The following is a 17,416-nucleotide window of genomic DNA, read 5'->3' on the forward strand; positions in this document are numbered from 1 at the left end:
TTTCAGCAGTTGTGTGTGCATTTGTAAGGGAGCATTATCCAATGGAAACTTTACACTGAAAGACTTTAAAGTGGCAGATTTCAGATTTAGTTTATTTAGAAATTTCTATTTGAGTGAAAACTATGAACTTGTGCTAAGAGTTTAGCAGTCTGAGTTCTGTGCATTTTGTGGGGTGTATACAATGTAGAAAAACTGCAATACATCATTTTTTTTCCAGAAATGTCGGCAAAGACACGCCGCTTTTAATATACTGCAAATATATAAAGAGAATTTTCATCAGTGGGCCATAGGCTCAATTACCAATGTGTTACCTCCTTCAGGGGTAGATAGTGACTTAACAGGCATTGATTTAAATACAAATCTTCGAAATTGTACAAGGTACAATTAAGGTACAATTAAGTCATCATTATCATCCATTTTTACACAGCTTTGTTAAAAAGAGTTATTCAATTCTGATTAGTACTTTACGAAACTATATGGTCTGTTAATTCTCATTAGCAGACCGCTGCTATGGATGAGGGACTGTTGCTATGGACGCAGCTCTGATCTCTGTACACATAAAAGTACTTATGTTTTTGTGTCAAATTCTTGATTTCTGTAGTATCTGTGTAATAAGCGGTTTAATATGCAGTGAGCGGGTCAGGGTGATTCACCTGACCTGTTCAGCATGTTGCAGTTTATTTTAAAGTAACGACCGACCTGCTGTGCATTATCCCTTATCGTATCACAACAAGATACTGGAGTCATCAGTGTGGGCTTTGCATTCCCTCCACATCCAAGCGAGGTGATTGAACTTCTACAGTTTGGGTACTGCTGGTGGTATCCTGAGAGTCAAGACTGTCTGTCCTCTCTTGGTAAACTGAAGCTCTACAGTCTCCATCTGTCCCCTGGCCCAGCAGCAAACATGCAAGGTCCTGTGTGTGGATAGGGCTTGATCCTACGGGGTCATTTTGCCTGGCGGTGTTGATACAGCCCTGTTGGCTCTGGTTGTGTCCTATGCATGTTGAAGTGTGGACTGCTGAAGCGGTGAGGGGGCTGAAGGCAGTGAGATACTGCGGCTGGCCAGAGAGAGTGATGGAGGAATGGATGGGTGTCTGGGTGTTGGTCTGATTATGCATGGGATCAGAGTTGGTCTGAACACTCAGAGATGCATGAGGGTAGCCAGAATTTACTGGGGAACATAGAGGGTGAGAGTTGGTCATCGTGGGAATAGTAGCATGGTACGGCACATGTGGGGCCTGACAAATCACTGGGAAGCTGCTGAAGGCAGAACTGAGGCTCAGGAGGGATGCACCACCCCGGGCATGCGAGTGGGTCATGTAGGGGGAGTTTGGAGTTGTTCTCGAGGTTTGGAAGGGGCCACACTGGCTCTGTAACCTATGGGCTGTGGCACCTTCTCGCTCAGAGCAGCACAGGTGTAAACAGGATGACGCAGGGCTTGAAGAGTGCAGCAAAGTGGGACTTCTGCCCTGGGTGGGCATCCCACTGCAGTCCCACACATTTCTGACAGGGTGGCTAATTGTTTCATGATGGAGGTGCAGACCGGTGGCAATGTTTAAAGGGACATGGGGCTGCCAGTTGGTGGAAGCAGTCACACTAGGACTGGGAACCATCTGTATGCCATAGGAGTGTGAGGAGACTGGAGGGGTATGGAGCATGGCCGTATGAGACTGTAAGAACTGCATCATGTCGTGGAGCTCCTTGGCCAGGTTGGATACTTCTTGGTTCAAGTTGCTCACCTGAGACGAAAAAAAATATGATTTGACTCTAGGGCATATCTGTCTATTAAGCATTTTATGTGACTCCTAAATGACAAAAAACAGTGATGAAGATGATTAGCTGTTAAAATTTCTTACAGTATATCTAACATTATTTTGAAAACCAAAAATGAATGCATTGATATAATTTGTATTTTCCATTTTCATATTAATGCATTGGGTCTAATATTATTCCATACCTCTTTGTTCAGTTTGCCGATGTTCTGTCTCACTTCCTCTGTCTCCAGAAGCAGGTTCGCACTCACCTGGAACCGGTCTGAAAAGGGATGATAAACAGAGTTTTACAATACAGCCGATCTGCGATTACCCTCTACATGCACTATAGAATATATTATAACTCTAAATGAGTAGGACTATAGTTACTGCCTTGAATAAAGAGAAAATAAAATTTGTCACAAAGTGTAAAAATCTGACATTTCCCTATATGTATTTAATCATACATAATTTAGAGTTAAGGATTTGTTCCTGAAGTGTTTAAATTCATATTTTTGGCGCCCCAAAACCATATATTTTACGTTTCATCCACTGTGCACTCCAGATACTTTACCTGTTACATTAGACTTTGTCTCGCTCTGCTCTACATTAAATTGAAACGTGCGACCATTGTCCTCAATTCCATCCACGACCCTACCAGAGACACAAATCAATGTTAAATCATTTTAAATATATTCAAACTGATTACTGAATCATGTTTGGGTAAATCAGGATGAACTGGTTACCTGGGGCTAAGGTTCAATGGACTAACACAAGACAAGGATGGCATGAGTAGATTGGCAGGCCGATGGTTCAAGTCTGGGTCACTGGTAAGACTGGTCAAAGGAGAAGATGAGAGCTCCTGATTGGCAAATGGCTGAGGAGAGGGGCTGGGGCCTCTACCGCCCTGAACAGGTGACCGACAGATGCGGAGTGCATTGATGTGGTGGAGCTCCTCTCCTAACATGGTGCTGAGGCGGGGCTGATGAACAGGGCTGCCCATTCCATGTAACAGGGGCACTCTCCTCTGCTGAGAGTGTCTCACGTCTTCTCCGTGTTCGGCATCTTCATCTGCCTCAACAACATACGGTAGTTTATGGTCCATAGAAGCACGACCCTGAGGAGACAATGGATGGTAAATTAGATAAAGATATTCCCATCATATCAGTGTACATTAGGGATTAAACATACTATATAGGAGCATCCCATTTGATGTAGGAAACCATACCATGAGGCCAATTTCATTTCTGGTGTCAAATATGGTAAATTAACACATATTTGCATGTAACGAGAGTGCATAATCAAAATGTAAAAGCAGAGCCTTCTCCTCTGCAACAGGCTAGAAAACAAAAATAAAAAACAAACAGCTACAGCCTTTCATTGTGATTGAATTTTCGCTATTGTTGTCATTTCTATTTTTTGTCATCATGCAAGGTTAACCTTCTGTCTTTTGGAGGCAAATAATGAATTGTGTGCACACAAACTTGAATTGACAAATATAGCAAAGCATTTGTTGTTTTATTGATTCTTGACAGTGTCATACAGGTTTATTTTAAGCTCCTCTTGCAGAATCCTTTAGCGGACTTAATCTACAATCTATGTTTCAATCACTTTACTGTGCAGCATCATAACCATCTTTATCTAAACTATTTATATACATTTAGGCAGTTAGTGTGCCATTTTTACCACATTTACCACAACAGTTCTAAGATTTTAGAGCACATTCATGCCGTGTATGATGTGAACACAGATTGTGGGTATGTATCTGTAACTGATTGCCAGATGTATCAAGCAGATGAAGGCTGAAGTAATTACCCTCAGAGAGGCACACATACCTGAGGCAGCCTGGAAGACCATGGAAACTTCGTTACTCCCTAAAGATATTCAAATCAAAATTAACAAGGTATTACACACACGTTCTATATTTGGTGGAAAAGTATAGGTATGTAGTTGTTAATGAGCAGGAGCAAAGAAACACTGGTACATTGAAGTGTCTGCCGTGTTTTCCACTCTTTAAACTTGATAGCAAATGTCTTACGTCACATTCACTGCCCTCTCTCAGGTTGTAGGTGAGGTTGTGATGGATGTCAGAGCTGAACCGGCTGCCGTACTCCGGGTAAAGCCCAAGTACCTCCCTCAAAGCCCGAACACTGATGTACTGCAAGTCACAGTAGGTCAGAGCCTTCACATCTGCATTGGTCTTGATCACCTGGTCACATTCCGGAAGATCAGCCCCAATAAGGTCACCTTTTCCTGTAGGGATTGTGAATTGAAACGATCTGAAAGGTGCAGAACAAGTAAGAGAGGAAATGCTTAAAACTTGGTGCACACTGACCCAGGATGGCCAGGACCATGCCGTCTTTCAGAACCTCCAGGGAGCCCGAGCAGACAAAATAGTTGGCTTGTAGAGCATCTCCGTGGCGTATAAGGTATTCCCCAGGCGCACAGAAAGAGGTCTTGATGTGCAGGGAGAGGAGCGCAGACACCCTCTGCTGGCTCGCTCGAACACAGGCAGCTGCAGGATGTCTTTGTTCAGGTGCATGGCGATATCAGCTCGCAGTTCATCTGGGAAGTCATGCAGCAGCTAAGAGAGAGGACAGGAAAGTTTTTAAGCACCACTGGAATGCATCTGCTATGGTTCTTACAATATACCCCCACCTCTCTGTGTGATCACTGTCTGTTTTTATTGATTTTCATGAAAAGAATGAAAATCAGCGCTTCAAAAACTCATAAAAGCAAGAAACTGCCTAGTGTCTATTAAAAAATGTATTTGGTTTGGTTGAGTTTTTAAACAATGTAAGGCTGTGTAGTATGTAGCTTTATGGGGAAACCTTTATTCTAACACTTAATCAAAAAAACAGGCTTGGCTTGGGGCCTTAAAAAAGTCATACTACCGGGGCCCGTGGGACTTTAACGTGGCCCTGACGATGGCAGCAGCTAGGGTCCTCAGTCTCACTGGATCTATTTATGTGATCACACTTATAGCCTTTTACATCTTTTTTATTTACCTGTTTAAATTGAAAAATATATAGTTTAAGCCTTAAACAGCTGAAAACATGAATGGAAGACATATGTTGTAGACAGGGTGCAGGATTAAACACCCATCTCTGCAGCTTAATGCAGACTTTAGCCACTTTCAGCTTCATAGTTTTAGATGTTTAATCCACACATCAACTGTATGACTGAATCCCAAGGCCAGCTGAGGTTGCTCTTTGCCCTAAGCAAGCTAAACACACATATATTATAGTCAAGAGGTTGTAGGGACAAAACCAGAGCTACTGTAAAAAGCATGTGACTACAGTGGGATACTCATGTCTCTCTATTTCAGGAGTCTCTCTCTGCCCCTGTGGTCAAAAATCACTTGGTGCAGCTCCAAAGGGGACTTTCCTAAAGGACTTCTCTTTTGAATTAAACATTTTTACCTTGAGGTACGTAAAACTGCATAAATGAGGATTTGAATACTTGTGCTTAATGCTCAAGCAAAAAAGAAAAAAGCTACAGATTGTAGTTTAAAAGGTTGATGCACTCACATGATGTGCCAAGCTGCTCGATAAAAACAGACACAAATTGTTAAAGCCAGCATGTTCTCAAAGATCTGTTACCTTCAACAGTGAATTAATTATGTACAGATGGTGGCTGCGAGGGTGTTAATGAGTATTCTCTCTATTTCAAGTCCTACTCCTATAATTACAGGGAACTTCTCCTAGATCGGTTCTGGCATCGCTACTGAAGTTCTATTTGCAACAAAGTGTCGTCTACTTAAGGAAATGGAATGAGACACCAGAGAATATGTGGTGACCCACCATGAAAGGATGACGTTACTGAATCTAGAATCTAGCACCTGCACAAAATGTTATTCTTCTTCCTGAAAAAGACATTTCTGCAGCCAACACATTCAACAGCTCACATCATGTTCAGTTTACTTATTTTAAAGCTACTACAAGGAACTTTCATTTGATTTTGATTTTGGCAGTTCCTGTTGACAAAAGCAGTATCGGAGGTAGCACAAGGAAGACGGATCTGGGTCTGTCTGAGTTGAAGGGATTTCTGGAGACGGATTTCACCCAAATGCAAGCCAGTGGCACAGATGACAAGCATTAAGAATGACTTTAAGCCAATCTTCTCGCAGCTGTTCTGGTTTACTTATGTAGATCATATAGATGCATCAGTATTAAACTGAGACAAAAAAAACTCTTATTAGGGGCTAAAATGTTTGAAGATATCACAAATGGTTTCCTACTTGCCATTCTTCACCTACCTCATTCGCGTTAATGCCATTGTTAACAGACCAGGTGGCCTGAAAGTACTCCAACATCCTCTGCTTCAGCAGCTGAGGTAGCCGATGCACACGGATGAAGTCCTTGAGATCCTTCATTCGGGTGTGGTAGAGAGAGCGACGGGAGTACATGCGCTGGATGATGGCTGTCACGTTGCCGAAGACCACTGCGTGCATCAGGGCTGGAGGATGGAGAGGGATGGAACATTACCATATTCTCATAATTCTTGGGAATTTTCCGTGCTCACAAGCAAACTCACCACCCATGAGCATAATGCAGATGGAGAAGATTTTCTCCGCGTCTGTATTGGCACACACGTTGCCAAAACCGACGCTGGTGAGGCTGCTGAGGGTGAAGTAGAGAGAGGCGATGTAGGCGCTAGGGATGGAGGGACCACCCATGGTGCGGTTGAAGTATGGTGTCTCCAGACGCTTTCCCAGCTCCTGAAGCCAGCCTGGTGGAAGAGGTTGGAAGGTGGTTGTGTAAGATTTATGTGGGGGGTCATAGCCGACTAAACTAATGAGACTGATTCAATGGATGACCCTTTCTCCTTTGGTAGATGATATAATGGGTGATATAATACAATGATATAACGTAATACTGGTGATATAATGGAATTAATCTGTGACCCAAACTTCCTCTGTGCTGAGAGGAGACAAGCTAGAGGTTGTAATGATGCTGAGGCATTCAGGCATTCAAGCATGACTAGCGATGTGCAGTCCAGGCCCTTTGGTCTCAGCAAAGCTTAATGAGCAGGGAAGGACATTATAATCTTGATTCAGCGGTGATGGAGCTGTCAAACACACACAATGTGCTCACCTATGTCCCAGGTAACGGGGTTACTGCTTTCTATCTCCTGGCGTCCGATGACGTACCAGACACAAGCCATCCAGTGAGCCAGCAGAGCAAACACAGACATGAGCAGGGTCAGGACCACAGCGCTGTACTGGGAGTAGCGGTCCAGTTTCTGCAGCAGGCGCAGCAGACGCAGAAGACGAACCGTCTTCAACAAGTGCACCAGCGAGGTCTGAGTGAAGAGAGATAGAGAGAGAGAGAGAGAGAGAGAGAGAGAGAGAGAGAGAGAGAGAGAGAGAGAGAGAGAGAGAGAGCAAAACATGCAAGCTGGATCATTTTGCTATCACTTTATTTTGTTGTATCACTTCTTGAAGTCTGAGTTAGGGATATATTGTATTGTAAACTGCATCCAGTGACGTGACAGTGGAGTCAAGGAAGATCTACATAGCACTACATCAGCTTTGGCAGCATAGCATTATGTTTTTTATTTATTAGCTTGTGTGACGTGACAAACTTGCCCCTTGCACAAGACATCCTGGTTCATAGGCACAGCCGGTCAATATAGCAGACACGGGGGAATTTATTCCTTATGGGGACTACATTAACCATCAGCACTGATAGGACATCCACATAATCGGTGTCAATTTCTTCCATTAATACCTATTTCTACACATGTATTTTTTTTCCACCCTTGTTCCATTAGATATATTTATATAACCTGTGACACATCCTCTTTTCACTTCTAACCTTTATTCACTGTCTTTAAATAGTCCCTTTAGTCAAGCATCTGCTCTGAATTCAATGTTACAATGAGCAGCAAAGTTTTTATTCACACTCAATTTCAACAAAACCAAGGCTGTAGTTAGAGGAAAGGCCAGTTTTTTTGTATAGTAACTTTACAAAAGAAAGGCATTTAGAAAAATATGAAAGAATCACAATGACAACAAAAAAAGACACATATAAATTTAAAAATATTTAAACAAAATAAAATAAGAAGATAAAAATACAATAAGAAAAAAAAGTTTAACTTTATAAAATGCAGTGTCAAACAGAAAAGTTTAAAGCCCTGATAGAGAGATGTCTTTGTGAGTCAGCTGATGCCTGCAGCAAAGTAAGACTAGTGCATGAGAAGTACTACGATAAAATGGAGGCGAGCAGACAAACGACAATGCTCAGTGAAGTGGTTGAATGTAGAGGGATAATCATCTCTAGTCAAAAGCTCTGAAGGAACAACACTACTAAATCATTAGTGGCTATGGTCCTAACGTTAGTGCACTAAAAGAGACAGGAAAGTATAAAACCTTGGGGCATACTGTACTTCGAGATATGTAAAAGGATAATCTTACCACTGTGATGTTAAAAGCATAGAGAAGATCAAAGGGCAGCGCTGCTATTAGATCCACAAAGAACCAAGTGGTGCAGTAATGGAGGTAGATGGAGCGGGCGTCGTACACCACCTGACCTGACTGACTCACATAGGTGGTACGGAAATTCAGGATGATATCTGCAAAGGAGAGAAGCAAAGGAAATGCATCACAGAACAGAAATAAAACATAAAAAGAACAACGTTTCATGATTGCATGATTTGTTTAGGTCTCAGATTGGCAGTTTTGGAGTTTGCTATAAGGTATATAGAAAATTATTCAACTTGATTTATTAATAAAAAAGACTTCAGAATTATAAAATAGAATTATCATTTTCAAAATTGCAGTTGTGCTATGATAATCATAACAAAATCATAACAAATTTTAAAGCAAAAAAAACTGTAGCTCTTCATTGATGATTGGAAAAAACCATTAAATTGCAGGCTGAAATGGACATTAGCAGTATTTCCTAGCACACATATGACATAATTAACGTTACACAAATCTTGCCAGTTTATTTAGCTTTTCACTACATTGCAATAGGGAGTGTAGAACCTCACTGACAAAATTATTAGGTTTAACTAAATTCTGAAGTGAATACCAGGTGAACATATTTTGTACACAGACAAACTTGTTGAGAGATTGGAAGTCACAGAGCCTCATGACAGATGTGCTATCACACTTCGTTTGGAGGAAAATGTGGAACGAAGTGAGATAAATCTAATTATGATTCGTAACCTGGGGTAACAGGGACACCGTGAGTGGGCCAAGAAAGGTAGGAGGTGTCGTCGTACGTGTTAGCCATCGCCAGGGAAACCACTGCAGCTGCACTGAGTAATATAATTGTTCTTAATTCAAACTGAAAATTGTTGCCCTTCAACATACTCCTAAGGGTGCCTCAACAGAGAGGCATCCAATCAGTGCAGAAGATTTACTTTAAAATTATAGTGGTACACACAACTAATTATAGTTCCATAAAGAAGACTTCGCCCCATAACTGGAGAAAAACCTCACCAACATGGGTGACTGCAAACATACGATAAGAAAAACGTTTTAATCAAATAAATACATCATACCAAGTATGAAGAGCATCTCCACCACAATGTCACAGCCTATGGTGCTGCGGCTGACAAGTGAGTGAGAGTCGCCGCCCTGGACATGACTGACAAAGCAGATGTCATAAGGAACAGCGACCGCAACGTAGAAGGTCGCCAGAAGAATCAGCCAGTCCCACAAGGCCTTGGAGAGGCTGTAGTGCAGCAGGATGAATCGTGACTTCTTCACAGCTGCGACCTTGTACTCGGGTAGAGACGGTTTCTGAAACACACTCTGAAAGAACACAGGGCGCAAATAAATCACAGAAGAATCCTCACAAGAAATTGAACTCTGTGAAAAATAGAAGGCGAGTCAACACAGTTGGAGAGAAACTAACTTCAATTTACAAATCTTGGATTGTATTTGCAGCCACCTTCAACCCTGATGTGTAATGAGTTCTTTGGATAAAAGAAACCAATCTTGGAAATGAAAAAATACAAATAATGATGTGCATTTCCTTCAGCGCCTAGTGAGGTAGCGCTGACATTAATTAACTCAGCATGAAACACTGAGGGTGTACCTGCCTATCATCAATCATCTTCATCACCATCTCCATAACATTTTGAATACATTTTTAAATAGAATCGAATAAACTATTTATTTCCATGGGCTTGCTGATTGGACAGCAGTGGTTTGAAGAGATTAATACTTATGTTCTAAGGAATAATGAATTATGAAATATTGAGACTCATGCTGTATTTATATTGTGTGTTTAATTATCTAAATGATCCTGAGGTTCGCACTCACTTCGGTCAGTTTCCTCTTGCCCCTCTTGGTGAACAGGTTGGTAAAATGATGCAGAATAGTCCTCCCCCTCTCTCGAGCTTGGGAAAAGTGCGAACCATTGGTTTTCCTGCTCTGGTAAGCAGCCTCTGACATACCTGTGAGCAAAATCAAGACACCCGCTGATTTAATGCAAATGCCATATTCCATTTAGCTTTAAATTGTATAAATGAAGGTGACAGCGTGACATTTTGAAGATGAAATTAAAATGGGACAGTTAAAATCTAGGGAGCCTCACCGTCTGCTTGGCTGAAGTGATGGCTTTTCCCATATGATTCACTGACGTCTTTGAAGGACAAGAGGAACAGCACCACCTCACCTTTCTCATTTTTAATTGGCACAATATTCAGGAGGCACCAAAATGGATTTCCTGAGGATATGAAAAAAGGGTTATTACACTGAGATTACCCAACAATAATGCAAGACCACTCCTCCCCCATAAAATAATGAAAAATACTTTTTTGTTCTTGTTCCTAACCTCGCATCACCTTCCATTAAAAATAACTGTTCTCACAAGAAAGGCCAGGAAAATGTTATGGATTTAGGACGTCATCACAAATGATCAATGTACAAATACTTTTTAGGTCAGGTTAAATGCCATTTAAAACGTGTGTGTTCCAGAGTGCATGTCCAATTCATCTCCTGTGTGAACATGTGCATGTGACCCTCACCATTTTTTCTATAGAAACAGACTTCTCCCTGGTACTCCTGCTGGCCCTCCAGAGCTTTGTCTACCTGTTGGATAACATTCTCATTGGTCTCGTCTCCATGGAGAAAGCTGCATGTGCAAGTTTTCTGCATCACTTCAGTCCGTACAAAGCTGGTCAGCTCACAAAACCCATCAGAGCAGTACACGATGGGGTAGCCATGACGACCCTGAGCATTTCCCAGTAGGAAGTTACTATCTGCAAGGGAAATAAAGGTCAGAGGTAAAGCTACTGTGTGACCTCGAGAAATTAAGAAAAGTCTGATTGAACAACAGGCATATTTCTTGCTTTTCGAACAGCACAGGTGACACACCAAAGCTGCAGCTCTGTAACATTCGGACATGGCGACAAGGTTCTCTTATCGTTACTAACTTCCTCCACATATTTCTCTCCAGATTTGTTTTGTTTGTTCTTGCACCAGCAAAACATTTTTTTTCTTTTTTCTTCATATGAGTCATCCTGTCTGCCTTCAGCTCAGAGCCCTGATATAGTCTAGTGTGTATCAGAGAAGGCTTTGAAGTAAGCTGGTGGTGTGTATGAACTCTATGTATGCAGGGCTCCAGCTGGATCCATGGGGGACTAGTCCCTCAGTGAGGCTTTGGCCCTTAATTAGCATGGGGACTATGTTTTCATCCAGCCATGGGTTGTGTGATGTATTTTACAAACACACATACACACACTCAGACACAGACACACTATATTTTAAAAGATCCATCAATCAAAAAAAATGATGATGCTTTTGTGGGGCCATGTCGGGGTGGCAACAGGTGAAGCGAGGTAGTAGGTTACAAGATGTCCCTCAACGTATTCCAGCTCCTGAAAGCCTGATGAGATATATAAGGTGATCTCAGCAGCGTGTTCTGTGTCTCCTACCAGTTGGATGTGCATCCAGAACCTCCAAATGAAGGCGCCCATAGCAACATCCTGATCAGATGCCTGAAACACCTCAACTGGCACCTTTTATTGTGAGAACACAATAGCAGCACAAGTGATAAACACCCTGAGATACTTGAACTCTTTTACTTGGGAAACAAAATCCACTCCCAAACTGTTTTAGTGAGTTCAACTTCATGATAATTTTGGATGATATAATTTGTGGTGCTGTGAAATGTATTGGTTTTTCCAATCATTTTGTCCATTTATATCAATGAGTGTAGGCTAAGTAACAGGAACGTTTTTAAGTAATAATGCAATACTGTCCAACAGCACCACAGATTACATCCTCCAAAATGGGCTATGAAGTTAAATCAACACCTCTCTAAAGATGTTAAAACAGAAATTGAACATTAGAACCTTCAGGTTTGATTTAATACAGGACTGTCAGACTGTCTCAGCTATGTGAACTTAATAAACTTGCAGTTGCCAGGCAACCAGCCAAGACTCCTTGAAGTTTGTACAGACCATTTTTTGAACGGATTAAACAAACAATACATAGAGTATTATTGGGTCTCTTATTTTTCTTTCTTACTCTGCTGAGAGGCATATTACAACTAAAATTTCAATATTCAGTTATTACATAAGAGTACGTGACAGGAGAGAGAGAATACTTCTGTCTAAAATATGCTTTTATACCTGAGAAATAATGGTTGAAAAGAAAAACTGTGTCAATTCAGACAATACAGTCTTTGGTTCAGAGAGGTACTTGAAAATCAAAGCCTTTTCTGAAAAACAAATATTCTTGCTGAGTGCTGGAACATTGAATAGCCATTTAAGGGCAGGGAGTGTAGGTGGTGAAGCTGCAGAAAATGATAATGAAACTGCATTTAGACAAATTACTGAATTTTGTCTGCAAGATGCTGTATGTCTTATAAAACACAGAATAGCTGCATACCAAAGAGTTTCTTCACATTAATCTATTAGGAGGGCTGTGACAGGTGGATAGAAAGTAATGTACTATAAGAACTATTAATGTACACAAACACCAAATTGATTCACAAGTTTTCTGTTCATGGAAACCATACAAAAAAATTGCTTTGTGGGGAACATTGTAAGAGTAACCTCTTACTTGACAAGCTATTATCAGCTAAAATCTGAATAAAGTAACCTAGCTAATTTAATCCACTCTATAAATTACAGAATGGTTTGTAAGAATAAATGTTATGGGGTTATGCACTCCAAGCAAAATCTTGCAAGCATTCACTGATTAATGCATTTCTCTTCTGCACTCATCTGCATGTAACCCTGAATATCCTTTCAATATTTAGACAGATGGACCAAGTCCACTGAATGGAGTCTTCTTTCATTTATTTGTTCAGTAGCTCTCTGAATGCAAGCTGATTCGACATCTTTGTTGGACTATACTGCAAAACACTATAATCATGATATAGTTGCAAAGACAACAATGAACACCTGTAGGCCACCACAGCCAGTTTTAATGAGAGGGATGCTTTGTTTTCTCACTAAAGCTAAAGGAGAGTAAACAAGCAACAAGAATACCACATGCAGCTGTAGTTCCATCTGATCCATTTTTTATCATTTTCAAAACCAAAGAGAATTGAGGAGGTGTTACCAAGATTTTGTTCCAGAGGAAAATACATTTAGATGTCATGTGTGGACATTCTTTACCTGTTAAGCTGTTCAACTCACAAGAAATAGAGAAAGATTAAGATCTTTCCACAATCTTGTTGCCATAGCAACTTGTGTTGAGAAAAATAAAACGTATTTCAATGCTAGAATTTGCATATACAGGGTTACCAAGACACTGTGCCCTCCGATACACAGATGGAGCCAGTAAAGGATCTGAAACATTGGCCTTGTTCTGATTCATACTCAACATATTTAATGGATAATTGCTGAAGTGAACGCATGAGGATTTACTAAGATATCAAATGAATATAAACCTGAAGCCCTTTGAGCAGTTTCTGTCAATTACCTCATCATCAATAGATTGTTGTCTCAACTATAATCTTCATGAGCAAAGATTTATTTTGCTTGGATTCCTTACCGCCAGTTGTCAGGTCCTGTCTTTCCACTTCCCTCTCTTTCCTCCCCTCATCTTGTTTCTATGGCTTCAGGTTAATTCAAGAGAACAGTAACAGTATGGCTCACACTGACAGCAATCAACGCCTGACTGGGAAAAAGAAAGATTTTTTTCTTGTCAGTAAGATAAAATAAGATAAGATAAGATAATCCTTTATTAGTCCCGCAGCGGGGAAATTTGCAGGCTTACAGCAGCGTAGAGTAAAGTGCACACAAGAGACATAGTAGAAGAAAGACAAGATAAAAGTAAAAAAATGAAAAAAACAAAAAACAAGTATTATAAATAAGCAATAAAAAACTGTAGAAAAATCAGCTATAACTGAAATATTATATTTACAGACAGAAAAAACTATTTTAACTATTATTTAACTATTATTGCATAAGCTTAGCAAATCAGTGCATGTTGTGAATCCTTTTAATACAATTTTTCTTTTTAAATTAGCACATCTCAAATTCCACTTGGCATTCACATAATACATTTGCTTCCTTTCAGTTTAAGTGCGCTCACTCAAACACAATGATTCTTACTGCTTATTATCCAGGACGGTACTTACGGGAAAGAGAAAGATGTAATTTCAACACCTACTGCTGGCAATTAGCAGAAGAGACTTTGACAAGGAGGCATTAAAGAAAAAAAGAAAAGCTATAGTTTTCTATGGCTGGTACTGTACAATTACATCATTGAAACAATGTAAGATCAAGATGTATGATACTTTTAAGATACATTAGGATACATCATAAGTGTTACTCTAAACCGTCAATTTTTATAGCTGATATATTTGGAGGTGAATTTAGTAAACTAATGTCAAAAGTATTTTTTTCTGCTTTCAAAGAGGTTGACTGAGCAAGACCGATGGTATTCAATTGGCCCTTGGCTAATCCATAGTTCATTTTAATACATTTTCCTGCAAATATCAGGACCATGTGAATACCACCTCCATTCCCCTGAGCCCAGGTCAGCATGTTGACAGACTGTGGTCTCCGCTGTTGTTATACAGTCTGATGGCAGTGGGCACAAATGAGCGTCTGAAGCGCTCAGTCCTGCTCTTTGGTAGAAAGAGCTGCCCAGCTGCCACAGTTCTTCATGGAGAAGGTGAGAGGGATTGTCCAGGATGGCTCCGAGTTTGGCCTTCATCCTCCTCTCACCCACTGACTCCAGACTGTCCAGCTCCAGACCCACCACAGAGCTGGCTTTCCTCACCAGCTTCCAGTGTGTGGAAGATTTTGAGTGTGTGACAGCGATAGTGTCATCACACTGAATTTGTTATGTTGTTAAGGACATGAACAGTCTGACCTATGCACACTCTCATGTCACACCTTTCATCGTGTTCTGGAAAGAGCTGAGAGGAGCCTGCTGATGACTTTCTAACTGACAGACTTGGACTGCAATGGCAGGACAGTAACACACACATAAAACAACAAAACAAGGGGTCAAAATGAATGGAAAATGGGTTAATATCATTACTGTCGAAGCATGTAAATAAACAAGCACCGTCTGATTGTTAAACTCTGCACAAAAAAGTAATGGAGTAAAACACTGTATAAAACAAGGAGCTAGGCTTTTCCAAATCAAAACTAAGATTTCTGTCTGAGTGGCAACACAAGAGCAGAACCATAATGCAGGTTTTGTTAGTTGATTTCACATTTGTGGAGATAATGAAACTCGGTGCATAATCTTGAATTTTCATTTTTTTACACAATAACTGTAAAATCAATGGTAAAAATAAAATCAGAAAAGTAAAAAATGAAAGTAAAATTCATAAAAGTTTTGCTTCTTCATTTATAAAATGCATTGTGGTAATGTTTAATGTTTAATTACGGTTTCAAATTCAACATTTAGTATATTTTTGTAATAATGGCTGTACATTCCTTCAAGTATATTTTAATATGCTGGCAGGCAGAATCACATAGCCTAGTTATTAAATGAGTGACACTCTGCTGAAACAGATCTGGGTCCAACTGAGACATCTATTTTCAGCCAATTTCACCAAAATATTAACACCTCCTTTACCTCATTTGCATGGACCTTCCATTTAGCTGTGCTTCTCCTGCTACTCTTACACCACGCACACAACGCACCGCACAAATACACTAAAAGGATGTGCAAAGCAAATACCAAGATCAAGAGATACCAACATATCTTGCCTCGAACATAGAGCCTTATATGTTTTAAAGTTTAATGTTGAAGAATTATATTTGACAAACATGTTAAACCATCTGAAAACATGTGGACATTAATAGGATATTATTTGTTTGGTAGATTCACATGACAAATATGAGCTCTACAGCCTTTAATAATGCGGTTGAAGGATTTAACATTGCTTTGTTTGTTTTGAAAGACAAATCTGGACCGAAAATGCCTGAATCATGAAACATCCTAAAAAGCAGCTCTGCAGCTCAACAAGTGGCTCCTCAGCTCCAATACATCATTCTAGATGGCAATGTCCATCTCCATTTCCAGCCCTGGTTTACTGTCACAACTTACAGTCTCATAATTGGATCTCACTACCGTTGGACACATTCGTCAACAGCAGCGATTTTCAGTGGCAGTAAAAGTCCTAAACTAGGTTACAAAACTGCCAAAGGCTAAACTCCTAAAAGCTTAACTGGTAAAGTTGCAGCGTCAAAACTGAGAGGAATCTATTTGCTGTCATCACAATTTTTTGATCACGTGTGTCCCTGGGGAAAAAAAGTTTGAAACACATTGACTGTAGTATTGTGATGACACAGTTTGCCCAAAGAACCAGCACAAATATCCAAATGAGTGTCTTGTTTGTTCCACAAATTACATTTAAACTGCATACTTAAAATAATGCCCATTGGTACACGCACTGCAGTAATAAACTACGTTGACAAGACATAAAATCATTAATATTTACATTAGGTTTTGCAGGGACAATTGTAGAGTATTACTGAGATCTTTTCTGCAAAATGTACTTACGAGTGCCATCAAAGTGGTTTGCAATGGTTTCCAAGAAGGTGTTTTGTGGAGCAAGGAGGCCCTTCATCACAGGCATCTTATACTAGATTAGGAGAGAAGGTTTCAGACTCTCAGACAGCAGTTTCCAGAAGCCCGTCAACATTCCCAGAGGAGGACCTGAAAGAAAAACCACGGTGCCTCTTCTTGGGCTCGCTTCTCACTCTTTGTTCTGCCGGAGTGCAAGATGTTTCTATTCTACGTTGTTAAAATGAAACTACTGACTTCTGCGGTGAAGAGCTTGGAGGTGGCGTGGTTCTCTAAAGCTTCTCTCTTAGTCTTGAGTCAGGAGCTTTCAGGTTTCAGTCGTGCATCCCTCTGTTCTCAGTACCGCTCTTTAGTCAGTCTAACTCCACTCACCATGGTTCCTGCCATCTCAGAGTCCCCTGTCTCTCTCTCTCTCTCTCTCTTCTCTCTCTCTCTCTCTCCCACCCTCTCTCTCTCATACAAAAGCCTGAACCATCCCCTTTTACACACACAGTGAATTTATTAGTTATCTCTCTCGTCTTCTCTCTCTTTCCCATGCAAAACCTGTATCCTCCCAAATGTACGTATCACTCCCAAGAGAAGTTATCAACACACTTACAAGATGCTGCTCTGTTGCTAAGGCTGCTCTCTTCAAATCATTAATCTCTTGTACAGAAGGAGTGTATATATATATATAGTCTATGGACATGTGGTGCTCAGA

At 40.5% G+C, this 17,416-nt stretch overlaps 1 protein-coding gene across 1 annotated transcript; it reads right to left on the minus strand.

Annotated features, from left to right (window-relative positions):
* Window positions 1-746: 746 nt before the first annotated feature.
* kcnh4a (potassium voltage-gated channel, subfamily H (eag-related), member 4a) lies at window positions 747-16,768 on the minus strand. The gene is given in 17 exon segments (XM_054607477.1): window positions 747-1,739; window positions 1,958-2,034; window positions 2,326-2,405; window positions 2,498-2,868; window positions 3,587-3,625; window positions 3,790-4,004; window positions 4,087-4,227; window positions 4,230-4,335; window positions 6,010-6,209; window positions 6,288-6,482; window positions 6,848-7,055; window positions 8,170-8,327; window positions 9,264-9,516; window positions 10,030-10,163; window positions 10,304-10,435; window positions 10,737-10,970; window positions 16,693-16,768. Coding segments are annotated over 17 exon segments (3,612 nt in total).
* Between the last annotated feature and the right edge of the window lie 648 nt (window positions 16,769-17,416).

The sequence above is a fragment of the Anoplopoma fimbria genome, chromosome 11 (assembly GCF_027596085.1).
Source record: "Anoplopoma fimbria isolate UVic2021 breed Golden Eagle Sablefish chromosome 11, Afim_UVic_2022, whole genome shotgun sequence".
NCBI lineage: Eukaryota > Metazoa > Chordata > Actinopteri > Perciformes > Anoplopomatidae > Anoplopoma > Anoplopoma fimbria.